This window comes from Callorhinchus milii, unplaced genomic scaffold (assembly GCF_018977255.1).
Source record: "Callorhinchus milii isolate IMCB2004 unplaced genomic scaffold, IMCB_Cmil_1.0 Scaffold32, whole genome shotgun sequence".
In the NCBI taxonomy this organism is placed as follows: Eukaryota; Metazoa; Chordata; class Chondrichthyes; order Chimaeriformes; family Callorhinchidae; genus Callorhinchus; species Callorhinchus milii.
This window is the reverse complement of record NW_024704773.1, coordinates 924557-951948: the sequence shown is the minus strand read 5'-3', so window position 1 is coordinate 951948 and position 27392 is coordinate 924557. Positions and strand designations below refer to the sequence as shown.

Genomic DNA, 27392 nt, shown 5'->3' with positions numbered 1-27392 from the left:
GATCATCAATGAGCTAATGAGAATTGAGGGTACTTTCTAGAGAAGTTATCATTTATAACATGGCAAATGTGTGTTGATCAAAGTTTTGCCAACTTAAACTATTAATTCAAGTTTGAAATAAAACACAGTTGATCACTAATAATTCTTGCATTTCATCTAGTGTCTGCTCAGGTTGTTGAAATGTCTCAAAACAGGATTTGGTGTGAAGCAGAGTGACTAATGTCAATTGACGCTGTTGTACTTGTATCTTTAAAATTTCAGAAAATCGCAATTCTTCATGATAGCCTATATGATTATGTACAGAGTATACTCCTCTTCACGATGTAGCACACTTTTTTGTGTCGGATATTGAGTTCAACCCCACTTTGGGGTAATGGAGTGTTGGAGGTGTTGTATTTTGGAAGAGACTTTGAGCCAAGGTCCGTCTGGACTGCCTATTTAGATTCAAGATCCCAAGACTCTATTTGGAAAGAGAAGAGTTTCTCCTGGTAACCTGGTCAACAATGCTCCAGATTACAACAACAACAACAAAATTACATTTATAGAGCACCTTTCATGTCGGGAGGACATCCCAAAGCGCTGAAAGATTATTAGGCCATTCGCCTCCCAGCTATTTGTGGAATACTGCTAAAGCAAATGGATGCTTAATTTGCTTTTAAAAATGTTGCACTTGTGTGTACAGCTTTTAGTGGTTTTCAATGTGATAAAGTGCTGTAGCTATGGATGTTACTTGTTTCTCTTATCTGCAATTAATGTTTCAACATTTATGGCAAAAGCGTTCATATTTAAAGTAATGTCTCAGGGTTGAGATGACATTGATAAACTCATTAAGCACTGCTCTTAGGTTTACGTAATCACTTAAAACCGGTTTTGTAACATACTCCATATTTTATCTGTTGTTCATTTTTGGAAGTACTTTGCTCTCCTTGCCCTTCTTTGCTGAAAGCAGTGACGCATGTTTCAAGTGCTGATCCACAAAAAATACTTTGGGTATTTTTTTCAAAAGAGCACTTTGATGTGCAGACCGACAGTGAAGATGGGCAGATTTATAGATTGAGCTTCTGATTCTTGGTTTTAACCGACAAAACACGCCCAATACAAAACAAATCTACGTTTATCCAATAAACCCTGGATATGGTTACTCAACTCCAAGATGAGGTGCTGGTTCTCTCTCTTTTTGCTCTCCGTGGCATCCTGGTGTGCCAAGTACACATGCATTGCTCTATACCTGTCCCTTTCCTGAGTGTGTGCCGGTGTGTCTGGGACAAGTGAGGCACTGTGCATGTGGGAGGGAGACTCTCTGCCCTTCGTGTGCACAAGCGCAGCTTCTTGTTACAAGAATTAAAGCCTCCAAAACCCCGATGTTAACTTAGCATTGACCAACCTCCTGTGCACCCCTGGGTGCCTACACACCCTACCTTCACTTAAGGTTTGAAGAAGTTAATGTTCAGTACCAAAATGGGAACTGACGCTTCACTTTAATTGAGAAATTTAGGATGTTTGGCCTTTTCTTTAAAATAAGAGCTAATTTTATGGAAGGAGTGCAGAAAAAAAAAACTTTACACAACAGGCAATGAGCGTATGGAATGAACAGCCTCACAAGGTCACAGAGTTTGTGGTTGTCAAACGAGACATGCTTATAATAATAATCCTTGTATTTGATGTAGAACTTTAGCATATCATTAAGACATCTCAATGCTTCACAGGATATACTGTAAAGTGGATTGACTGTATATTTTGTGCACAAGATGTGGCAGCCAGTTCTTATTTATTATTTGGTAAGTTACAAATATTAAGAAATGTGGAGAAAAGGTGAAGAAGTGAAATTAAAGTTGCAATATAGACTTAATGGCTTATCTTGATGTGTTCCTAGAATGAAGTAGAAGTCGGTTAATTTGTACATTTCTGAGTTTGAACAGGAAATGCTCCACTTTATCAGGAAGTGCTTGGTGTTAACTGAATGGCAAAATGTGAGATTAGAGTTGGCTGAACATTGCTCTTGCAATGTAGATGTTTATAGCAGAGGCAATTTGTTTCCACATGTTAATTATTTCTCGGTGAAGTGCCTGCTTTTCCCCTCCTTTCTGTCTCAATTTTAAAACTGTAAGGATTTTTCAAATTTGGCCTGGATCAGAATGCATTAGTAAATGACCCTTGAGAAAAATAAAACCACCTTACTTTCTGTGGGGTTGATCTATTAGCTAGGTTCTGTGTTTTGAACTTTTGGGGGGAGGGGGAGGTAAAAACTCACTCCCGCCTTGTTTTTGTTTCAGTTTGTAGACATATATATTTGGAATCCTAATTGCCTCTCAGCTGGTGAACATTAGAATAGTGGAAGGTGGGTATAAAAGAAGTGGAAATTATTTTCTTAAATTCTGAAAGTTTTCAAGTTACTAATGTGTTATTTTACTTAAAGTATAAGTTGTTCGACTTTGTGAAATGGCTTTTAAAACGGTCAAACACAAAACTGTACTGGTGATATTTGTGAAGCAAACGTGACCATATTTAGACCACGTTGTTTCCCAGATCAGTAAAAAATGTATATCTCACTCCTCACATGACCAAAATCCTTATCTCTATTCATCACTTTGAGGTTTGACTTCTCCAATGCTCTGCTCACCAACTTCCCTAGTTCATTGAGTTCTGCAGCTTGCATGTTCTCTGCCATTAGGTTCTGCAAAATGTTTTCCTGCAGCCTAGCCAGGCTTTGCTGATTGACGGTGCCCAGAGGATCAACTTTAAGATCCTTGTCCTGGCCTCCTTTCACTTTTCCTGTCAATGCCATCTTCTGCAGCTCTAGTTTGCCCAGATCCTCTGCTCTTCTGACTATCTTCTGCTCCTCACTCCCTCTGTCTGACCATTGGTTGAGCCTTCAGCTACTATGCCCCACTATCTGAAACTCTCCACAAATCGTATGCTTTGTATTATTATAATACGTGCATTTGATACAGCGCCTTATCAGATCATTGAGATGTTTCAAAGCACTGCACATAGTATGCTGTATCTTCTCTCCCTACCTTAAATGCTCTTAAAACTTCCAAACATCTATCTCTGTTACTCATTCTCCTTTCCTCCTTAGAAGTGCTTCAACAATCATAGTAAAAGACATTTATGAATGCAAATTGTTGATGCTGAAAACTAATTAATGGGTTCACTTGATGTTTGTGGTAGAAGGTGTGTTTATTCATTGTGTTTAAGAATTAAAATAAGTCCAGATTTGTGAACTGGAAATGCCCACTTTTATTTACATGGTAGTGAAAGTTTTTGGCAGTTTCATCAAATGAAGTCAGCTATTTTTGGCAGATATTGGTTGTTTTGGGACATAATGTTTACTGCATTTTAAATGTGTTATCCAGTGCCCTGGTAACACTTAACGGTACAGACCACATGAAACAGGAAAGAACGATTAATGAGGTATCGCCTTATTGACACATTAACATGGTTGATTTGGTTGATTTGCAATGCATCAGTTTATTTTTAACTTGAGTATGGCTCTCATTCTGAGAAATGCTGGTTAAAAAGGAACAGTTGAATTTCAAACAGATCATTTGATAGCCTGCATTTCAGCCTGTATTTGCAGTGGGGGGAAGGGGTGGAAGAAAGAAGAAATTGTTTTTAAGTTTAATTTTATTCAGGTATTGGTACATCATATGCTCAAGTTGGAGTTGATGCCAAAATGACTTGAAACCAAACAAATATATTGCTTCAAATGTTCCTATTATTCCAAAATTTGACTTGTATCAAAATAATCTCCCAAATTTTGTTTGTAAATATCACTTTTTGATGTTTTTAACTTTTAAAATTTAGATAAACCTACTTGTAACAATAGAAAGTTCTGTTCAAGTAGTTGGGGAAATGGGGTGTGTTTGCAGTGTTTTTATTAAGGTTTCCTCACTAAGGTTACTGCCCCTACCTTGCTTTAAATACCACTCAAACTCTTATCTGTGCCTTCGTCACTTCCCAGCTGAACTTATCTAACTTGCTTCTCACTGGTTGTCTTAGCTCCAGCACATAAACTTGAACTTCTCCAAAACTGCCATCTGTTTCTTTAGCCTCAGCAAACTCCATATATCTGGCACCCTAGTCTTTGCCAGGGTTCCACTGGCTCCCTGTCTCTAAGTGGTTTGCTATATATTTTTTACAAGGTCCTAGCCTTGTTTCTTTGATCTCCTCCTAACCCACTCCACTTCTCGGGCTTGCTACATGTCCCTCGCCTTACCTATGCTGCCATCAGTGACCTTCATATTCTACATCCCTAGCCTCTTGAACTGCTATCTTTGACCCCTCCATCTCATCCGCTCTGTCTTCTAGACCCACCTTAAAATCTACCTCTCGAATAGCGCTTGTGGTCGCTTCCTCTTCCCCTTGCTTGGGGTTCGTTCCCACCACTGTAAAGTGCTTTGAGACATTATTGTACCTAAACAGCATCCAGTTTGCTGGAGTGAGAGATATAGATAAATTGGAGACTATAATTCAGGTTTAAGAGTTGGAGCAAAGGAGAACAGCAGTGTGCATGGTTTAAAAAAAAGTTAGTCTATCTCTAGCATGTTGAATTCTGAAATTAGGACTTACTTTTGATTTTTATTTCCCCCTTCATCGTTTTCTGAAGTTAATTCTTGTTGCAATTTTCCACAGGTCTTGCCAACCCTGTCTGGCAGGTTGCTCAAAGGTGTTTTTGAAGTTTATTTGCCCACGGTGGGATCACATTTAAGTCTAGCTCTGATCTTATCTATAATTCACAATATAATTGCCTTTTTTAACTGAGGTCAGTGGTTTGTAAATTGCAGTGTGAACCCTGGCTTTACTTTCTTTGCCAGAGTCGCAAAGGCCAGTTGTACCACCTTCATCATTATCTTAGATATCTTAGTCTATCTTAGATCTGCAAATTCAGCACAAAATGGAAATGACCAGATTTTTTCTGCCAGATGACAAATATTCCGACATAACTTGCCAAGATGAACAATGGTTTGAGAGAAAAAAAATAGAATTGATCTATTTCGATTTGTTTTGCTTCCTGTGAGGTGGAATACCTCATTTTATTCAGCACATGATTTGGATACACAACTGTTGGCGAATAGTAAACTAGTCCAAAGACCAACATTATTTCAATCCTATTGTCACTCCCTACTACGATGACATGAAGTTGTGATCCAAAGTGTCCCCATGTTTCTAACCACCTGTTTTAGGAACGATCAAAACATTTGTTTGGATAAAATTAGATTCCACTTGTTAAAGGTTTAGAGTTCTGGATCGTCTCCATAGAAAACGTTGGGGTGCTTTAATTCCTATGAATTCTAAGAGCAACTCTGAGATTCCTTGGTGTGAATAGTTGTCATAGAGGTGAGGATAGGAGGGACATAATTGTTCCTTTGCCAGAGGGCTGCTGATCCCCTTAATCCACCTTGTCCATTAGCTGAATTCCTTTTTATTCTTGTGAGATGACCCGTAGATAAATGGTGTGCCTACCATTACCTTCCTGAACAGGTTTTCTAAGGTTGGGGTCACATCTGCTTCATTGGTTGGACTGCAGATTAATACTTAACCTGAAAGGGCTGAGGCTATGATGAGGCTCAGGTTCTATTCTTTAAAACAGAGGAGGTGAAGGTGTGATTCGATTTAAAATAATGAAAGGAATTAATTGGTTAGACAGTGGGCAAGTTTCTTTTTGTAGAGGGATCTATTACAAAGATATTGCCTTAAAATCAGAACCAAGACAGTTAGAACTGAGGTCAGGAAGCACAGAGGGTTCTTCACATGTAGGATTGTGAAAATGTGAAACTCTCTGCCTGAGAAAACTGTAGATAATTAATAGGGGTGTTTAAAATAGAGATACTTGTGTAGTAGAGGTATTAAGGGACACGGCAGAAAGAACAGGGCAATTGGATTAAAAGGTCTGCCAAGATCTAATAAACCAGTAGGAACAGACTTGACAAGCTGAATGGTCTCCTCCTGTTTCTGTTCCTAGGTTTCTATAATATTAAGTGTCTTTTGTTTGCAGGCATGTAATATCACAAACTATTGTTGCATACTTTTGTCTCAATCTTCCCCTTATTATGTTGAAACCATTTCAAGTAAAAAAGATTTGGATAGGTGGCTGCATTTGGGAGGAATTTGCAATAAAAAGGTGACTATGGGAAAGAAAATGGACATTTATTCTAACAGGAGATGGGGATCTAGATGAACATGCTCAATGGTTTTATGTATTAATAGCATGGTGACTATTTCAGGCAGCAGACTATTGATCCATCTAGCCTACCGATCCAACTTTGCAAAAGAGTCCATTAATACATTGCAGTATCTTATCTAGTTCCTGTTTGAATCTGTTCATAGTTTCTTCTTCCAACACCTCTGCTAGTAGCTTGTTCCATCATTTCATCACTGCCAGAAACAAAGTCTCCCGCATTTCCTATTTTGTCCTGAATATCCTTCGAAGCTATTCTGTCTGAATGTTTTCACGACTGAAAAGTTCTGTGTGTAACAAATAATTTGAAGTTTAGTTATTTGCTTTGAAAAGTGTCTGAATCACTTTTTTGCTTGTTCTCTATAGGAATAATCAACCATGATAGAAGATAAAGGCCCAAGAGTGAGCGACTACTTTGTAGAGGCAGGGCTTACGGACACGTCTACACCTTTGGAGCAGGAAATTAACATTTCAGAGACTAAATCAACAGGACCAAAAGCACCCATAACAGATCTTGCTGTCATTATCACATCAGCAGGAGAAAATATTCCTGAAGGTTACACTTGTATTGAAAGCACACCTACGGGACTTCAAGCAAACTTGAATCATGGCAGTTTAAAAAGTCCAGAGATGTACCTTTGTTACAAGAGGGGTCGGAACAAACCACCTCTAATTGATATTGGGTAAGTTCTTGTATTATGTTGTCAGTCTTAGATAATTTGCTGTACTTGTCCAATAACGTGGTAGCATTGAATTGTGGCTTATTGTGTGAATGTCTAACTTTCAGTAAATTCAGTGTATTATGGTAATGGCTCATTTAATGTTGCTTTTGGCAAAACAAAATGTGACTTCCTCGACCCCTGCTCACTAGTTTCCACAACTCCACCTTCTTGAGCTCCTGAACTCACTGCTTGAATTCTCTTCCGCACAATACTTCCAAGCCCATCATTGCCCATTCTTGCCAGATTCTACTGGCTCCCTATCTCGCAACAGATCAACTTTAAGATCCTCAAAACTTGTACCTACAGCCATGCCCCACCCTAGGTCCATGATCTCCTGTGACTCTATTCCCCTGCCCCTCCCTCTGCTCCATTAACTCTGGTTTGCTTCATGTACCCTAATTCCTATCCCCACTCTTGATGGAGTGTCAGTCATTTTGCTCTATGGAACAGACTTTCATCCTACCTCCTACTTTGCTGCTTTCCTCTGGTTGCAAAACTGGTTAAAAAAAAAATCCATATCTACGCCTATCTCCTCCACAACCTTGCTCCTTCCTAGCTCTGTGACCTGCTAGCACCATATCAAGCTGTCCACTCTCTCAGCTCATCAGGCTGCGGTCTGCTCCACGTCCCTTGCCCAGCTCACCCCACCATCGGCGGTCGGGCCTTCAACTTCTCTGCCTCCATCCTTTAGAACTCCATCCCACATTCCTTCGCCTCGCTCCCTCCATTGCCTCCTTCAAGGCATGTCTCAACACCCTCCTCTTCAACCACCATCCTACCCTCCCTGCCCTCCACCCTCCCTGATGCTTGGGTCCAAATCTCTGACTGTCCAGCACCTTGGGACGTCCTTCCAATGTGAAAGTTGCTATACAAATATAATTTTATATTGTATCCTGTATTGCTTGCTTTCCTGTTCATTGTGGGGTTTCCCTGGCTCAGTGGGTAGTGCACTGAGTTCTCAATTAGAAGTTGGGGGTTTAAGATCCTCATCAGGGCTTTGAACTCGTAGTTTAGGCTGACACCCCAGTGCAGTGCTGGGCATGTGCTGCATTGTCAATGTCGTCCTTCGGGTAAGACATTAAATGGAATCTCATGTGCCTGTTCAGGTGGACATGAAAGATCCACGTCACAGTTTGAAAACAGAAGGGAACAGAAGGAAGTTTCTCCCAGTGTCCTGGCCTAATAATTTCTCAACTAAAATTGGTCATTTATTTTGAAATTCTTTGTAAGATAATAATAATCCTTGCATTTGATATAGCGCTTTTCACGTCGGGAGGACGTCCCAAAGCGCTTCACAGAACACACTGTAAAGTGAATTGACTGTATATTTGTGGGCGAACTCGGCAGCCAATTGCGCACAGCAATGTCCCACAAACAGTCGTAGATTGAAAATGACCAATTTATTATTGGTTTTGGTTTTGGAGGGATTATTATTAGGCTCTATGTGGAGTAAGGAAACTTGCCCAAGGTTTCGCTCTGCCTGGAATTGAACTCGGGTCTCTCGCTTGAAAAGCGAGTGCTCTAACCACTGAGCTACAGGACTCCACAACCACTGAGCTACAGGACTCCACTTGATGCTATATCAAGTGCATCATTAAAAGGATCATTAATTATCATAGTACCATACAACGGCATATAAAAACTTTTGATTCCAGTTCCTTCTCAATCTTCTTGAGAAATCATACTGCCCCCTGACCTTTTTCTGATGGCTGTGCATTCCTCTCCCAGTGCCTCTCAGTAAAATTGACACCAAAGTTGCCTTAGCAGTCTTTGCTTGGCTGCACAATCCATCTTTTATTTTATGATTCATCCACTTACCTCTTGTTTTCAACCTCCAGTTGAAATCTGGTTGCTTTGTACTTGTATTGTAACATTCACTTCATCTAATGAATGGCCAATTATAATGAATCTGCTAATTTAATGCCAATAATAAACTTGTGTACACATAATCAACTTATAATTTAAATTGTGATGCTTCGATAGTGATGAATAATACTGATGCAGTGCTACCACGTAGAATATATCAAACTGAAACAGACTATTGTAATCCGTCTAAGACAATTCCATTCATCACTTATTTTGCCAAAAATGGTTCCTCTGTATTCTCTGAACTGTATTCTTTAAAATTTCATATTCCCCTTGTACTCCTTACCACAAATGTTCGAGTCCAGCCCTTTCATTCTGTCAAAGTTCACTTTCTTGAAACTGAATGCTTCTGTTGTCTCGCTTTTGTCATCTGAAAACTTACTAACATTAAATCAACCGTATTGTGGTTGCTGATTCCAAGGAGTTCTTTCACTCAAATTGTTTCACTACTTCCCCATTGCTCTATTACAAAATTTAATATTATGCTTACCCTGGTAAATGACTTAACTCTTTGATTCACATGACAATTTATGTTCAAGTTGCCAAAAACTACAGTATTAAGTTAACTTTAAATGTCTTGCAAAAGATTTATTTAAATGTAATAAGATTGTTTTGGTTACAATATCAGAGTTGATGAATCTTGGATTCTGCTTAAATTATAGCATATGTAAGTAACCCATTTACAAGGTTCCAAAATAATAATTAATAATAGTTAATTATCTTATTTTATCTGTTTGGTGTTCTGGACAAGCTGTTTTATCTTGTCCAGAACAGTGGAACTGGAGGACATAGCCTGTGATTGAAGGGGGATAAATTCAAAACAAACCTGCGGAAACACTATTTCAGTGAGCAAATAGTGTGTGTTTAAAACAGGGCTCCCTAGAGAGATGGTGGAAGCAGAAAGTGTTGATTCTTTCAAGAACAAATTAGATAGATTTCTGTAAGGAAAAATATTGCAGGATACAGGATATTGTTTTTGTCTTCTTTCATCTAGCAATTGTTATGTTCTAATAATAATTATAATCGTTGCATCAGATATAGCAACTTTCACGTTGAGGATGTCTCCAAGTCAGGATTTACTGTTAAGTTAGTGATTTTGTAGCTAACGATGGAGGTTGATGAACTTGTCTTCATCTTGGAACTTGAGGTTGGTTCCTACCTTGTGCATTAATTTAACACTTCGCATTCTGTTTTAGCTCGAATGTCATTTCTGGCAGTAGCGCTGTAAATACTTATGCAGAGTAATCTCGTTGGACTGAGGAAATCTAATTGGCAGCATTCTTGACACATTTTTTCAAGCTAAAACCTGTATCCATAAATATTCAGAGATCTAAATGATTTTTTNGTAGTGCAACAAATATTCTTCTATTTGTCTCCAACCAAGATGGCATTTGTTAGTGCTCTTAAAACAAGTCAAACTTCGCCTGAATCCACAACTGTTTGTGGGACACTGCTGTGCATAATTGGGTGCTGCGTTTCATCCACAAAATATACAGTCACTACACTTTACAGTATATTCTGTGAAGCGCTTTGAGACTTCTCGAAGATGTGATCAGATGCTGTATCAAAATCAAAGATTATTATAGCACAAATACGACATATAGACATACAGAGCATTTCAAAGGAGTGCTGTTTTGCTTATACTTTACATTCTACTGTGGATCCACATTAAATAGGTACATCTGGCTTCAGGAGCTGACCAACTGGTTTCCCATAATATAAAATGGCCGATTTCCTGTTCAAGTCCGCTGACCTCACTTTCTGAGCATTGCACGTATGTGTACTGTGTGTAGGAAGTGACATTGGGCTGCTCCCTGCATGTAGTGCACAACAAACAGGAAGTGGCGTTGGTGACAACCCAGAATTTGGCCATTTTTTCGTCATTTGTTTCTATCTTGATCAGGGAGACATTGGATCCAGCCATCGCAGGCTCCATCAAAGTATATTTTCCTGAGGCTTTGGCTTTCTGTAATGCTTTCCTCTCAGTTTCATTGGGTGTTTTTCATAACAGTTTTATGAAAGCGGTGTGGAAACATAACAACATTTATTTTGTAGGATTTGCACTTGCTCTTGATTGATCTTGATTGATCTTGCATAAATTCATGAGTCTGCTGATTTATAATAATAATCCTTGCATTTGATATAGCGCTTTTCACGTCAGGAGGACGTCCCAAAGCGCTTCACAGAACACACTGTAAAGTGAATTGACTGTATATTTGTGGGCGACCGCGGCAGCCAATTGCGCACAGCAATGTCCCACAAACAGTCGTAGATTGAAAATGACCACTTTATTATTGTTTTTGGTTTTGGAGGGATTATTATTAGGCTCTGTGTGGAGTAAGGAAACTTGCCCAAGGTTTCGCCCTCTGCCTGGAATTGAACTCAGGTCTCTCGCTTGCAAAAGTGCTCGAACCACTGAGCAACAGGACTCCACAAGGCAAATGGACAAGTTATTTTCTGACTTTGACGACTGCCTTGTTGTTTACTTTACACAACTCCAAATGAAAGACATTTTCATTATGTTGATGATTAGAGAGCAGTTGAATTTCATTTAACTAGAACGGAGTTGATCTGGAAAACTTGGAGATTGTACCATACAGGCCTAAAGTGCCTGGGAAATGGTCCAAACAGCTGCTGAAAATAGCAAGTTCATTTAGTATTATTATAAACTAGCTGACAATGAAGATTTATTCCACTTGCTCTGCAGCTGTTTCCGGGGCAGCACTATAACAAAACTCTATTGATAAATTTGTGATGTTGCTACTGGGAGCAACAACCCACATACTTTTACAAAATATTCTGCCATTTGCAGCTGCAGGAACAAATGACAATATAGCAGGTGAATCTGGTCAGTGACGGAGTTCATCATTTAATGCTTTTTCTGGAGAATGTCAAAGAATGAATACCTAACTTTTGATATTATTCTTCAAATTGAAGATGGCTTCCACATGCAAGCTTTTTCCAAGCTATCTGCTCAGGCACTTGCAAAGCTTCCGAACCTCAAAACAATTGTCAAAAGAAGACTTGTCAGGGAATTTTGCCTCTTGAATATGGTTGAGACGTTGTGTGGTGTCATCCTCTGTATTATCTTAATTAAAATTGTTCCTTTGGACAGATTTACCCAATAGTTCAAACCTCATCCTAGATTGTATGGAAGATGAAGGTAGAATCATAGAATATTACAGAAGAAGGCCATTCTGCCCATCGTGCCTTTGCTGCTTCTTTGGAAGAGCTACCCAATCAGTCCCACTCTCCTGCTCTTTCCCTATATCCTTGCAATATTTTTTCATTTTTGAGTACGTATACAATTCCCTTTTGAAAGTTGTTTTTGAACCTGTTTCCACCACCCTTTCAGGCAGTGCATTCCAAACCGTAACAATTCTCTGTGCTTATAAAAAAAATTCATGTATGGAAAGGAACTAACGTTGAATAATTAAGATGTGGAAACTAATGTATTATGATTTCCTTTTGAGATTTTGGAACAATTTATTTCAGGAGCTAAAGAACCTGGCTATGAATTATGAACTGAATGAAATATGTCATGATTCTTGATGAACTGTTTCCCTTGAGTTTCTTTTACCAAATGCAAACCTAGTCCACCACACCTGTAATTATCGGCATTGAACATTTCTGTTTCAATAGAACCAACCATAAACGCTGAATATTTCAGGCTCGTGGCCAAAATTCTAGCTTTTGTGTTTTTATTGGTTATCAGAATCCAGTGATGAAAAACATTTGCAAAAAATATTCAAGGTAGTCAGAGCAGGTATACATTGTTCCGTATTGAATTTGAATTCCTATCCAGTGTTTCTTGCATCAGGGTGGTCCACCTTTCGGCTGCGGAGGGCTGGATGCCGGATTTCACAAATGTGTAAGCAATAAGCCACATAAGCGATGTAAAATTCATACATATTTTAAAACAATAATACAACCAGTGATGAGGTCTCTGCATTTGTGTGTGTCTCTGTATCTGTTTGTCTGTATATATATCTGTCTGTGTGTCTCTGTATCTCTCTTGTGTCTGTCTCTCTCTCTCTCCTATTACTAGTTTGAAAGTGACTAATAGGTTCTGCTGGTAACCCTGCCTCGTACCACTGTTTTTCCTGCTGGATCAGACCAAGCCTGAGCTCCGGACACTCAGTGCGACTGTGTTCGTGGTTGTATCATTACATCCTTGCTTACCAAAACTAGAAAACCGAGAACATGACTATTGAAAATTCATTACATAGCATAAGTCTACAGCTTGTTTTTTTAGGAATCCAGTTCAGGCTGAGGTACTATTAATATGTCATTGAAACTACTCGCTGCCTTGAAATGTATAGAATTAAGAAAATGCGAGAAAGATTTTTGTTTAGGTATGCATAATCACCATCAGTATAAACAAGCTAGAATTTGTTAAGAATCTGTTTAGCTACAAGAAAAACTACTCGTATATAGAACAACACAAAACTGGTATTCTTTCCTTTTTATCAAGTAAGTTGCAACCAATATTAATAGATACACTCCACTCCGTAACAGTATGCTAATACAAATTCCTGATTTTTTTAAAAAAAGACCGGTTATTCATCAGTGAATAAGACTACCTTTTCATGTACAACTTGGGTGTTAAAAAGGAATTGACTGTTTTTTAATGGGTGAATCATCTAAAGGCAGTTGGTTCCCTAAGTAGTACATTTAGCCAAGTCCCATTTAGTTTCCTATCAAAACCACTTAGATTTCTTTGCACTACTCATGTTAATCACCTCCTGATTCGTAATGCCGCGGCCCCACCCTCCATTACTCCTGCACTGCCTGGCTGCCTTGAATTGCGGGAAATGACGTCCTGACTCATCAATGCAAGTGCACTTACCATCCGTCTGCACTCAACCGGGGGAAACGTAGTCATGATACATTTCTTCTCGATCGCGCCTTTGGTCACCTTCCTCCCCCTGCCCTTGGCTCGGCCCTGGGATCCGTTACTGTGAAGCGCTCTGAGACGCCGTCCGGAGTGGAGGGCGCTATATAAATCCAAGTTATTGTTGATGTGTGCGCAGAAGAATTCATTTTCTGCGATTCAATGAGATTCCAAAGCTTGCCGGTAACTGCGCCTGCAGAGACTGGTCAAGAGCGTTGAAACACGGGAACTGTTGCCTTAACCCATTATCACATGTGCACTTACCGGCTTCGTTGAATAATGTGCAATGCAGATGATTGATTAAATCAGAATTTATACGACTTCCACAACACAGGAGTAATGGAGGTTAGGGGGACGGCGTTACGAGTTAGGAAATGATTAATATGATTAGGCACTCTGGGACGCTACCCGGCGTGAAGGGAGCTATATAAGTGCAAGTTGTTGTACAGTAACTCGGACTTCGCACACAAGTAATATTAAATGTTATAGTCCCAACTGATACAATTTATGTGAATTTTACTGCAGTACAAAATTACTATTTCGTGCCTTGCAAATTGTTACTCTTTTCCATGTGATGAATTTACTATTTATTAACTTATTTTGATAAAGAAAGCAATGAACAACCTAACACATTTTTGTATAATATTACTTCAGACTTTTTTTGGTCAGCCAGGGGTCTGACACATGCTTAAGAGTATCCACATCAAACTGAGAGTTCCATGCATCCTACCTATATATGCAATTTCCACAAATATTTATTGGAATGGAATGTGCACTCCCTTTCAGAGTCTTAACAAATAAAACCGCATAACTAGCCATTGATAACACAGTCCGGCAAGCTTTCCCACTACTTGTCCAGTTAGAACCACCCTATCCGTTAGGGCTTTGGTTTGCAGGGTTAAGGGAACTGAGTGGGATGACTCCCTGTCCTCGGTGACTGATCTGTCCTTACAGGTTCTGCTGATCAAGCAGCCTACCTTAGACAATAAATTGAAAATGTAATATGAAATATTGGCAGTTCACCAATTGATCTCACCGTCCATTTAACTTTTACAATGTGTATTCTGTCATTTGTGAGCAACTTGTCTGGTCAGTTACATAAACGTAAGGAGCAAGGTTCAATATAACGCTGGCAGGATTAAGTAAATATTCCCATTTGTTTATTCTAATGTACCGACTCATTTTAGGGTGAAAAAATCACAATTGAGTTCATGCAAAACAGAAAGAACAAACAAACATTTAAAATCTAGTAACTAATGGGTTGTAAAAAGTAAATGCTTCTGAGAAGTCCTTCTAATGCAAAAGGTGCTATACCAAATGTAAAGATTGTTTACTCTTATGTCGCATTATTTACAGTTTGTTCTTTCCTTTGTTTTGCATGAAGTTTTGCCATAAGAATAAATTCATAAGGGCCTTAAAATGCTCCATTTTCACTCCATGATATTAGTGTAGTTTCTTTGAAGGACTTCCAATTTTGTTGATAAAGTGGAGTTTTGTTGCAGAACTGCTTCAAGTGGTTGTTCTGGAATGTTGCAAAAAGAAATGCTACGAGAGGATCTGGGTAATGTGAAATCTGCCCTGTTTATCTTGTGCAGCTGCATTCACAACCACTAAATGTCAGTTTGTAACTTCTGATCACCATACTGCACTTTTCACAATGACTTGTGAAAGTCTGCAAAACGACATCAAGTGGGGGAAAAAAATCCTATTGCTGGACGTCACGTAAGCTGGACGCCAGAAATTGTGACAGGAACTGCTTCCAAGGACAATATATTTCAGATCAGCACCAGCAGAAAAATCACCTTGGTTGTGTATTGAAGCCTGTGACACAGTAATGCTGCCTCATTTACTTGGCAGACTTGTTGCTGAAGTCTATCGCCATTCGTGACAGACTGTTGGTGTCGAGAGGGAAACTAGTGAACTCACCTGACCCAGGATGGGTAGTCGGGAGGAGGGCTTATCTAATTAAGAATGAAGCAGGAAGGACCTGTTAGTAAGCGAGTATTAGCATTCTTTATCTGTGAGTCTCTTTTCTGCTTATTTCCATGTGTCTGCCTTTCTTCCTCACTTCGTCGTCTTATCCAGTCTCTCTGTGTGTTTGTTCTCTGTTGTGTGTTTGCGTCTCTCTCTCTCTCTCTCTTACTCTCTCTTTCTCATCAGTCTTTGAGATTTTTCCCTCGGTCTTATACATTGTCTCACTGTCATTTCCCATTCGACAAATAATAATCCATGCATTTGATACAATGTACTTCACACAGAGTAATGTCTTAAAGTGCTTCACAGAGATGATGCTCTCTGTACGCAGTGTGTGGGAGAGGAATGTGGTGACTGTAGGCTCAGTTGAAGATGTAGGTTTTCAGGTGGCTTTTGAAGACTGAATACAGAGCGAACGCATGTACAAAGTAGTTCTAAAGGATGGGGCATTGTGACTGAGGCTTGGTCACCAAATGTCAGGCAGAGGGATCAAGGAACAGATCTTGAGTTTGCTGAGTGGAGTGGGAGAGAAGGAAAGTGAGAAAGTGAGGCCGGAAAAGATCAGAGGTACCAAACATGTGAAGGGATGTTTCTGCACAAACACAAAAGCTACAGATTTGCTGCAAGTTGAGGTGCTCAAATAAGGAACTTTAAATTCTCTCAGTGAAAGTCTTGAGATGAACTTGATTCTTGAATGTATTTGAAGATGATTTTTTTTAACCCCAGTTGCTCTTGGAATTCTGGAAATGGGGTCTGGATTCACAGTCAAAGTAAGTCACTAATATTATTTTACAACACTTAAGCATCTCTTTTTTCCATTTTAGGATATTGTATGAGGGGAAGGAGCGAATAATTCAAGGCTGCGAAATCCTGGACACTACTCCTTTTGGCCGTTGCGCCAATGTTAACAACAGTTCAGCCACCTCTCAGAAAATCTTTATTACTCATCGAAGGGCTGCATCGAACAGACCTCAGAATTCTTTGGCTGTGACTGATATCTGCATTATTGTTACCAGTAAAGGAGAGACACCACCCCATACATTCTGCAAAGTAGATAAGAATATTAACTGTGGCATGGTAAGGATAAAATTTGTGGTTTTCTACATTTTGGTGTCTGGAACAGTAATGAAATTGATACAGAACTTGTTCCACAGCACTGTCTTTTGTGTCTTTTACTGATTAGCTGCATCTGAAGATCTATGATGTAGCTATGGGTGAACTTGAATTGTGTGCAGACATTCGGAGACATTCTCCACAACCTGGTGATTTGTACACCATGAGAGGAGGGGAGGAAAGAGAAAGAGGGAATAAATTGAGTAGTGTCCCTTTAAGAGGTTTACATCAACTGTCTAGTCAAAGTGTGTCCACACTGTGCCCCAGAGCAAAATATTTTGCTTTATGCCTCTACTTTTTGATAGAATTTTGAGTTTTTGGTAAAGGGGGTATTATAGTTACATGCACACTAAAGACTCATATCAGAGCATTTTATGTACTGTAATGTAAATGTGCAACCTTGCATGTTGATTTTAAAAGTGGGGGAGGGTTGTACTCTTAGTTAAACATGTTAGTAGGTGAAGCAATGTTTTATAACATCAATTATTATTCTCATCTCCCCGCATCCTAAATAAAGATATTGTTTTGTTTCTACCTTCATCTGAAGTTCCCAGATGCACACTTTCCAGTGTAGGCTTCTCAGAAGCAAGGAGCTTGCATAATTCTTTCTAGTTCCAACCTAGGGGCACTGAAGTTAGCTCTAATGCTAATATAGCACCCTCGGTTAAAGTGAACTTACTCAGCACAGATCTGGAGATTGAATTTAGTCTCTATGACTGTTCTATACTAGGTAATGAACTTGGTTTCTGAGCTATTGGAAAGATTTAAATTTTAAAAAATCAATATCATGCAATTTTAACTGTCCTAATAAGTTGAAGGCTTTCTAGAGACTGGAAGGTTTGAACCACAATTCAATTAATTAAATTTGAGATATAGGTGCTAAACATCAAATATTTTACACTAGTGCATTGCTAGAAAAAGCAAGCAGGGATTTAATGCAGCATTTTGGGGAATGTGAAAATAAATTCAGTCTTGCATATGAATTATTTTCTGTGATAGACTTGTATAGATAGCTGCTTTTTTACAAAATGAGTTTACTATAGGGGAACCCTATTCCTAAAAAAAATCAAATCAACACTGACATCACTTGTAATACTATGTGCAGGAAGTGCTGCTGATGTCACTTTGTGAAAGAAATTATGTCGATGGCCGTCAATGCTTCCTGCATGTAGGAAACGGTGTTATTGTTAGCAAAAATCAATCAGCTGAAAGTTGGCCATCTTGCTGATAATGCAGCTGCTAAGAAATTGGACCCCGGTGACCATGCTGTGATGAGATTTTCCTCTATTTAGCAGAACTGTCAACCGATTCTGAGACCTGTGCACAGTTGCTTGGAAATACTGTGATGATGCAAGGCCTCGTTTATTTACATAGAGCTAGTGTAAGACCTTTGAACTATGATGTTTAATAAGCAGAACAAGGAGCTCTACGGAAGCTTGCTTTGTTTTCTTACTCACAAAACTTTTAGATACCTGTTCCACCAATTATCCTAGTGGAGAGAGTTTATTATAAGTTTCAAGCCCACTTTCATATTATGGCACTGAGCACAGGGGAAACAATGAAAGGAAACTTGGCAGGAACGACCTGTTGTCGAACTCTTTAGTTACTTTTGAAAATTGGATCCATAGTGCGTTTGTTTCTCAATTATTAAACTTTCTTTCAGGTGATTGATTATAGTTTAATGACATCATAAAATAAAGGGATACTTACTATCGTACTAATTTCTTGAGGAAGAAAGAGTTGTTTCTTAATTGGACTATTCTTGCATGTGTAGATTTGATAATAAATTAATAATCCTTGCATTTGGTACAGAGCCTTTTATGTCGGGAGGACATCCCAAGTACTTCACAGGATTTACTCAAGCATTTAAAGAAAGTGCTGAAGAATTATTAGTTGCCTGCAGCCTTTAGGAACCTTTTTTTTTCGTAACAAGAAATGCTCAATCAGTGTAATTAGCAGGTTCATCAGCATGTAGCTCTCATTGAAGTAAAATGTATTCTGTTCCATTCCTGCAAACCAAAGCCTTGATGCATATAATAATCCTAATTTAACAAGCAATGGAAAGCACACGAGAAAGTGTTCTCAATGGCAAGGTATGTGGTTTTAGTTGGTTAAAGTCTATCAGAAACCTATGCACACTCTGGGAACCCCAAACCGTGGCTCTTACCGAAGTATATTTAATACTGGTCAGAGTTAGGTTGCAGAGTGCACTCCCTCTCCCTCCCCACTCCCCCCCACCGAGAATGTGCACTTTGTTCCAGGCACAGGAAAATATCCACGTGTGGGTGTCTTACTTATGTGGATACTCTTAAGCATGGTGCTGGGTTTCTGCATGTGTCGAAACAGCCAACTGAGCAGCAGTTGCAGACTACAATTCACAATATTTTTCCTTTTTTTTGTGTGTGTCAATACTGAATGTTTTTACTTTTAGGTTCAATTGGGAGAGAAAGAGGTTTTATGTAGTTTGTAACTGTTTGTTTCTGTTTACAGTGGGGTTCCAGTGTGTATCTTTGTTACAAGAAGTCTGTTCCTGCTTCTAATTCAATAGCATATAAAGCTGGTATGTAACCTAACTAATCACTTTTAAAAAGCTTTTAGAACGTGTGCACAACTTTCATTTGCCCCCCCCCTCCCCCATTAAAGATGAGTCAAATATTGTTTTAAAATTAACCTCCCAATCTATCTCTCTTGCATCTACTATTGCACTTTTTTTTGTTCAGCTGACAATGTAGAATGTAAGAACTTGAGAATGAAAATACAGGCATCATCTAAAGTTGGAGGAACTAGCCAAAATGCTAACTTTGTAATCTCTTTAAAGTTCACCTTGCCTCCTCCTGACTTTAGTATTGCCTGAGTTAAACTTGTGCATATATCACAGTATCTTATTTAGTAATTAACTTTTCAACAGATGGAATTAATCCTAAGCTAAGGATGAATTTTTGAGTGAGACGATTGCTAACAGCAGCCATAATGTAGGCTCCAATCTGTCTTTAGTAATATTAGTAAATTAATAGTATCAAAGGGTGGAGGGAAATTGATTGCTTGTTCCTATGTTCAATACTCATTTCAGCAGTAACCCTCACTGTTGTACAGGAAAGTTGTTCTCGTGAGGAGTCTAAATAGCTAAATTAAATATGTTATTGCATAGGTTTAAATCCAAGAAAAATTCCAAATAAACTTTCCAGATAGCCTTTAATAAGAACACTGCGTGGATAGTGACTTGAATTGTTATGTTGTAAAAGTAACAAAACTACTTTATACAGAATAATTTGTTGCCCACGTTCTATGAGGCTTATTTAATAACTAACACACTGGTTACAGAATATTTAGAGCAAAGCAAATCAAAATGAGCCAATAAACCTGCCTCCTACTTTTTAGCTGACCTCAAGACAACTTCCTCCCTATTTTTCACTGGAAATACTCCTTTTTGGTTAATCACTACCCACATTCCTACTTAGTTACCAGAAATCTCTCCACCTCTATCTTTCTCTAGAAACAATCTACGCACTTGTTTCTTAAAACCGTTTCTTAGGTTCCAGCTCTTGTTCCATACGTCTCTTTCTTCGGTGTGAGGAATTCATTTCTACCTGTTTACCCATAGTTTCTTGATTTTGAAGTTTTGTTTCGTTCTTCAGTATGAAGTTTCTCTGGGCCAACTTTCAGTCTCTTTCATCATTTTGTAAAATTCTCTTGGGTCACTTCAAAGTTTATTCTTTCAGTGATGTTGATTTCTAATTTCTATAAAATAGTTTTGTAGATTTCTAATAATGCTACTGGCATTATCTGGCTGGATTGCCAGATGAGCACCCTGTGAACTGAGCTGAAGATTAGTCTTTTAGTCTTCTCTGATCTGAAAGTTAGCTCTTTAGTCATCTCAGTAAGAGGACCATTAGATGAATGTCACTGATGCCACATTCTTGATTGGCCATTAGGAGGAAGCCTTCTACTTGCAATCAGATGGGTATTCCATTGGATGAGTTATTTAAACTGATTTATTTTGATGAATTCAGAATAACACATACATCTACTGTACTGTGTTCATTTTTTTAAATTTGCAGCAAAAGGCTTAATTAAAGACTTGCAGCTAATATTTACTGAAACACTCACTTCTACTAATAGATTTAAAATTCATGTGGAACTGGAATGGAATATGCTAATTAAATTGGCGCAAAATAACACTAGTGCTACTTTGTGACCTGCAATAATTTGACATTCAGTTGATTTTGGCATTTGAGGTGAACGTTTATTAAACACTACAATTTCAGGCACATGAATTGTTAAACACGCTCAATATGCTAGTTCAATGGTGAAGCGTTCCGAGACTCTACCTCGTGTGAAGGGTGCTATATAAGTGCAAGTTGTTATTTAGTTGTTATTGTATAGTAAACTCCTGATAACTCCCCACTCCAGGTGAAAAGGGCCTATGACCAGTTATCTGGAGTGGCAAATTAGGTATCGGTATAAATACATAAATGCGACTGGAATATTGACCGAATGAAGATTTAAGTGGTTGTGACAAGTTAAGCCAGAGTCAAGTAATCAGGAGTTCACTGTAATAGTAGTTAGTGGTAAGCAGTGGTAGTAGCCAGTTGATCACTGTGAAGGTTGAAAGACACTTTCTTCAGGGAGGGATATCTGGAATGGTTTTCCCATGCCTTTAAACCTGCGTTCATTTCATGGATGTTGCTAATAACAAATTGACCATGTCAGAATAATTCTGAGAAAATATTTATGTACATAAACATTTTAAGGCTTAGTAACTGGGGTCAGTTCATAAAAATGTGAACCTGGATTAAACACCACAATGGAGCAGATTCCACATAATGGATAATTTAATTTGGCCAATCAAGTGCCCCCAAATAAATCAATCTACTAACTTGAAACATACCTTGTGACTGAATTTTGCATATCTGTGATCTTCCATTTTGTGAATCTGATCAGTGTGTTAGGAGAGCAAGATTTTATTCATTTCTTGGGTTCCAATTAAGCACAGTTATGATGAGTTTTATTTCTACTAATAGTGAATTAAGAACAGAAGATTTTTAATGATTATCAGACCATTTCAAATATTTGAAAACAAGCGTATCTGGACAACAGATTGTGTACGAGATGAGTTTCTGTATAATTGCAATTTAGTGTTGTGCACACTTGGAAACGATTATTGAAGTTTTCTTTATTTTGTTGGTTGGAAAACCTGTTGGAATATATTTATCTAAGATGCATTGGTTGGTAAAAATCTAAATGTAGATTCTATTTTCAATGGGGAAGGATGTTGCATTTTAATAAACTTTCTTTTCATGTTCCACCTTTTTATTGCTTTAGGGTTGATCTGCAGATATCCGGAAGAAGACTATGAATCATTCCCATTGCCTGAATCAGTACCGCTCTTCTGTCTTCCCATGGGAGCTACTATTGAATGCTGGGCTCCCAAAACCAAATACCCATTGCCAGTTTTTTCGACCTTTGTTTTGACTGCTTCATCAGCAGAAAAGGTAAATGCAGGGAAGCTGTTATAAATAGTTTATTTCTGCTGATATTAAAGTGTTTGTTCCAGTTAACTAAGGGCCATTAGTTTTTAAAAAAATGCATTATAAAGGTATTGGTACATGTTGATGCTTCTCATCATTCCCTGTGTGAGGCTCTTCAGCCGGGCTATTGACCCACCATATGCCACTTTTTGCACATTTTGACATGAAGTGTATCGGTCTGGTTCAGTTGGTAGCATTCTTGTCTCTGAGTAAGAAGGTTGTCCCTTGTTGGGTTTGAAGTGGAGTCCTGTGGCTCAGTGGTTAGAGCACTCGCTTTTCAAGCGAGAGACCTGAGTTCAATTCCAGGCAGCGCGAAACCTTGGGCAAATTTCCTTACTCCACACGGAGCCTAATAATAATCCCTCCAAAACCAAAAACAATAATAAATTGGTCATTTTCAATCTACGATTGTTTGTGGGACACTGCTGTGCGCAATTGGCTGCCTCGTTCGCCCACAAATATAGTCAATTCACTATACAGTGTGTTCTGTGAAGCGCTTTGGGACGTCCTCCCGACGTGAAAAGCGCTATATCAAATGCAAGGATTATTATTAAGGTGCGGCCAGTTGAACTAACCACTCTGTTGAAGCCTGGGACCAAAGGTGCGGCCAGAAAAGACCAGCTTACTCTGTTTAGCCAAAATATAAAGTTGAGAACAGAGAAACTGAAGTCGCTTATAATCTATGCTCAATAATTTATTTACTTAATAAAGCAAAAAGACACACAATTTTGCATTCATTCAATAAACACGGCAGGGTTACGATAAGCAGTTTGATGCTATTATGCTCACGTCTAGCATGTCACTGTTGTGATGATATCAAAGTTCATAGGCAATAGATGAACTCTTACTTCTTTGGGAACTGATAATAGTGTACATAGACATTTGAATCTCTTGCAGCTGTGTTCTTGTATTGTTGAAGTCTACTATTTTCTTTCTTCTGATGTTATTGGAATTGCTGAAATTTCAGGCAGTCGAGTGACTCAAACCACAGAACCTTGGTTGGTAATTCTGCCTTCCTGGAGGAGTGGAAAAAATGGTCAGTCTCTCACTAACTCATCGGATGACTCAGACTGAACCCTCAGGCTGAACTCAGAGTAGCTCAGCTGCCCTTTTTTTAACACCAGGATGCTCTGTCCTGGTCTGCAAGTCCTCATGCACCTGCCAATTGTTTAATTAAGCCAGGTTTGGGCTGACTCAGATTAAGACAATACAGGACCAGTGCATCAACAATTAACATAACAAGCTACACTAACAAGCTCACTTTTTCTCTTAGCCAATTTAACTCTTCAAGTCACAGCTTACTGACATTTTCTCCTAACACTTTTATCTGGAGTTATACCAGCTACCCCGTATATGTCAGGTGTGGATAGAAATTCTGCAACTCGGCATAATTTAATTAGGATTGTAGTTCTACAGGTCAGCTCGACACTTGCTAACAAGCATAAGTATATTTAACTTCACCAAAACAATTTAAGCAATAATTCATTTTTGATCACAACACTATTCAGCCTCGCAGTCAGGACTTTAAACTCTGTCAGGCTGGCATTCCAACACAGTACTGCACTGTTGGTGATGCCGTCCTTCAGACAAGACTTTAAACCAAAGTTCCATCTGCCTGTTCAGATGGATGTTAAAGATTTCATGACGCTATTTGAAAAGAAGAGTTTCTTCCATTATCCTGGGGAACAATCTTCCAGATAAAGTTGGTCATTCCCTTCATGGCTATTTGTGGGTCATTGCTATGCAAGTTGGCTGCCATCTTTGCCCACAAAATTCTACAGTGGAACCTGTGAAGCACTTTGAGACATTCTCCTGATTTGAAAGGCTCTATCAAATGCAAAGATATTATTATAATAAAGTGGGGTCTGAGTTTATGGATCTGAACCACCACATTCAAACTGGTTCATTCAGCTTAAATTGCCTAAAATATTGTACGTTTGTCTTTATTTTGAGAAAATTAACTTTTTACAAAAATTTATTTATTCAAAAAACAGGTGTATGGTGCCGCTATCCAGTTTTATGAGTCTTACCCGATGGAGTTGCTGACTGAGAAACAGCTCATGCAGCTTGGCCTTATCACTGCTGTGGACAAGAAATTAATCACATCCAAGACTGTACACACCAATAAATGCATTTGCCTCCTCTCACGCTGGCCTTTTTATGAGGCCTTCCGCAAATTTCTGATGTTCCTGTACAAGTTGTCTGTCTCTGGACCTCATCATCTGCCTATTGAAAAGTATGTATTTAATGTGATTTATACCTTTCAGACCTTGAACTACACTGCAACTACCTATATCTGCATGCCTGCAAAACCAATCAAGATCCTCCTGCATCTCAAGGTCTTGAACTGCAGAGTACAATGTTTCGCCCACAAAATATACAGTCAATTCACTTTACAGTATATTCTGTGAAGCGCTTTTGAGACATATCGAAGACATGATAAAGTACTATATCAAATGCAACAATTATTATTACTACATGAGGGATAAGCTTCCTCACAGAAATGTAATTAAGAATGCTTAGCATGATAATTACAAATGGTAAAGAATATGTTTTGGTTGAAATGGGAAGTAATTAAACAAATTTCCAAGTCGACTAATCTGGACTGTATAAATTTAATAGATTCAGCGATTGAGATTGCTTATTCCTTCCACTGCCAAATGTCAGAAGCTGCCTTCATGCTGCCCAGCAATGGCATAAACCACCATCAGTCCACTGTACGAAGTGAGAAAGGAAAGGCCAGTCGCTCCTTACCCTCTGACGACATATTCATTATCCATCAAGTATCCGATGGAACAGACTAGTTTAGCAATTTCCTTCCTGACAGAGCCCACACGATGCCCAGTCGCTCCATTTTACAGTGAGTCCTGTGAAGTGCTTTGAGACAACCTCCCAATATGAAAGACGCTGTATCAAATGTAAGGATTATTCTCCTTCCTGATTGACTGCGTCCTGACCATCATGACCAGGCTCACAATGCCTGTTCCCATTTCTCTCTTTGACTGCTAATGTAGTTGAGGGAAGTGGTTACTGCCAAATACTGCACTCTCTGTTGATGTTGGAGCTGCCTCATGCAAATACACTGGTGTTAAACTGAGGCGGCACTGTTTCTAGATAGGCAAAGTGCCCAGGCATTAGGAATTATCTGATAACTGCATTTTTTTTAGAATTGCAAAGGGTTCCCTCCCTTTTGCCTCAAATTGGTATTGTGGAACACTTCATCTTCTTTGCTTGTTTAGTTAGCTTGGAAGGTGGGGTTGCAGGCTTGTGTGAAAAAAGGTTATTACTCAGAAGCTATGTGGTCCACTGTTACTTTTTTTTTAAGTCTCTTAAGCCTAGGATTGAATTGCTGAATCATTCTCGAAATTCAATGCCTAAAAACCCAACAACAAATTGCATTTATATAACACCTTTCATGTCGGGAGTACCTGAGTCTATTAACCCAAGTTAATCTCCTATCAGAAGGCCAGGGCATGAGAATCACAATTACTGATGCACGATGGACAAGAAGTGGATTTTGTAAACTACTCATTATTACTACAATAGTTGGTTTTGACCAAAATCAATACAATAGTCATCATTAGCTCTGAACAAAATCAGTTTGAATCACATTACTTATGAATGTAATTGTCTGCATGAATAGCTACCTCACAAGACCAAAATATCTATTCTCTGTCTTACCCTGAATCACTGAAATTTCTAATATTTACTTTTCAGGGTTCACTGCCTTTTACTGCTAGTTTATAAGTTGGTGTTGCCTTTTTAATTGGTCTTTCTAACCTCCAGTAAAAGTGTTTGAGGTTTGCATCTTGATAATCTTAGAAATTTTGTATTAGTGATGTTTGATTGTGACTTTTAAAGAAAAAAATTCGAAGTTTAACATTTGAATTTTTTTTGTCAGAAGCTTAACTAAGCGTGACTGCTCAATATGTTTGTGATTTGGATTTGTCTTCAGAGGTTAGAGATTTTGTCACTGTGATAAGGAGAGCACAAGTATGGTAATTTTTACCCATAGTAAGCATTTTGAAATCTCAACAGTGTGTGACAAGACTCCATTATTACTCCAAACTTCAAACCCCAAGAGTTCAGGGAATGATCTTCTGATTTAACCGCACATATGTTTTTTTTATTTGCAGTCAATAATTTGGGTGCAACTGCTGTTATATTGGCAAGTGACACATCACATTGTCGATGGATATTCATTATTTTAAAAATGCAGAAATGCTCAATTAATGTAGTTGAATTGATACATTTATGTAGTTGAATCATAAAAATAAGGACACTATTTTATTCTAAATACTAATAGCAGTTTTATATTGACTGTTGATATATCCCAGAATATGAAGCTTTATCAACCTTAAATTGCTGCTCCTGTGTGTAATGGAATTATCCTGATGTCATAGTTGAATTTTGATTATAAACTCATGATAATTAAAATAAATTGTTCATGTTCAAAAGAAACAAGGTGACTTCAGTAATTTTTGTTGCAGGATATCCATGTAAAATTTAGTATGCTAAATCTTTTTAAGATCAATATATAGAATATCTAATTGAGCTCTAGGGAAGTAAGTTCATCTGTGTAAGTGGAAAAATGCAGTTTCATCAATTCTGAACATCATTTGAAACCTGCCTTTTAGCCATGGTTTTTAAGTCTATAGTAGGATTTGGTTAATTGCAGTCATCATAACATCACTTATACTGAGTAAATGTGTTTTATAGCTGTTACTATTTAAAATACTGTAGTTAACAATTTCTGATTGTCAAATTTTGTGGGCTGATAAGACACTAGAGAAATACAACGGTAAAACAAAATTAAGGGAATTTGAGAGTCTAATGTATTATTATTGTGTATGATGGCAGCAGTTGGTAAAGTAAAAAGAATAAATATTCTAAACAAACTGCAATGTATTTACTTTAAGCACATTGGCACTAGCTCCTCATGAGAGAGGTGCTATATGTTAATTGTAAAATTGCCTTTGATAAAGTCTAACAATAAACCATTTTTTCAAAATTTCTGTTCTGCCTGATTTGGTCTTAAATTGAATTATAGTTCAAGTCCAGCAGAATTGTTTGTACAGTATTACAATTTGGTTGCAAATTAGCATAATAATGGT

General features: G+C 38.3%; 1 protein-coding gene across 1 annotated transcript in view; it reads left to right on the top strand.

Annotated features, from left to right (window-relative positions):
* Positions 1 to 27392, top strand: part of dennd4c (DENN/MADD domain containing 4C) — an 82868-nt gene that overhangs the window by 19434 nt on the left and 36042 nt on the right. The window contains exons 2-6 of the mRNA XM_042345174.1: positions 6548 to 6864; positions 16462 to 16714; positions 19241 to 19310; positions 22073 to 22242; positions 24273 to 24514. Coding sequence (XP_042201108.1) covers positions 6560 to 6864; positions 16462 to 16714; positions 19241 to 19310; positions 22073 to 22242; positions 24273 to 24514 — 1040 coding nt within the window. The 5' untranslated portion in view covers positions 6548 to 6559. The remainder of the gene's footprint in view (positions 1 to 6547; positions 6865 to 16461; positions 16715 to 19240; positions 19311 to 22072; positions 22243 to 24272; positions 24515 to 27392) is intronic.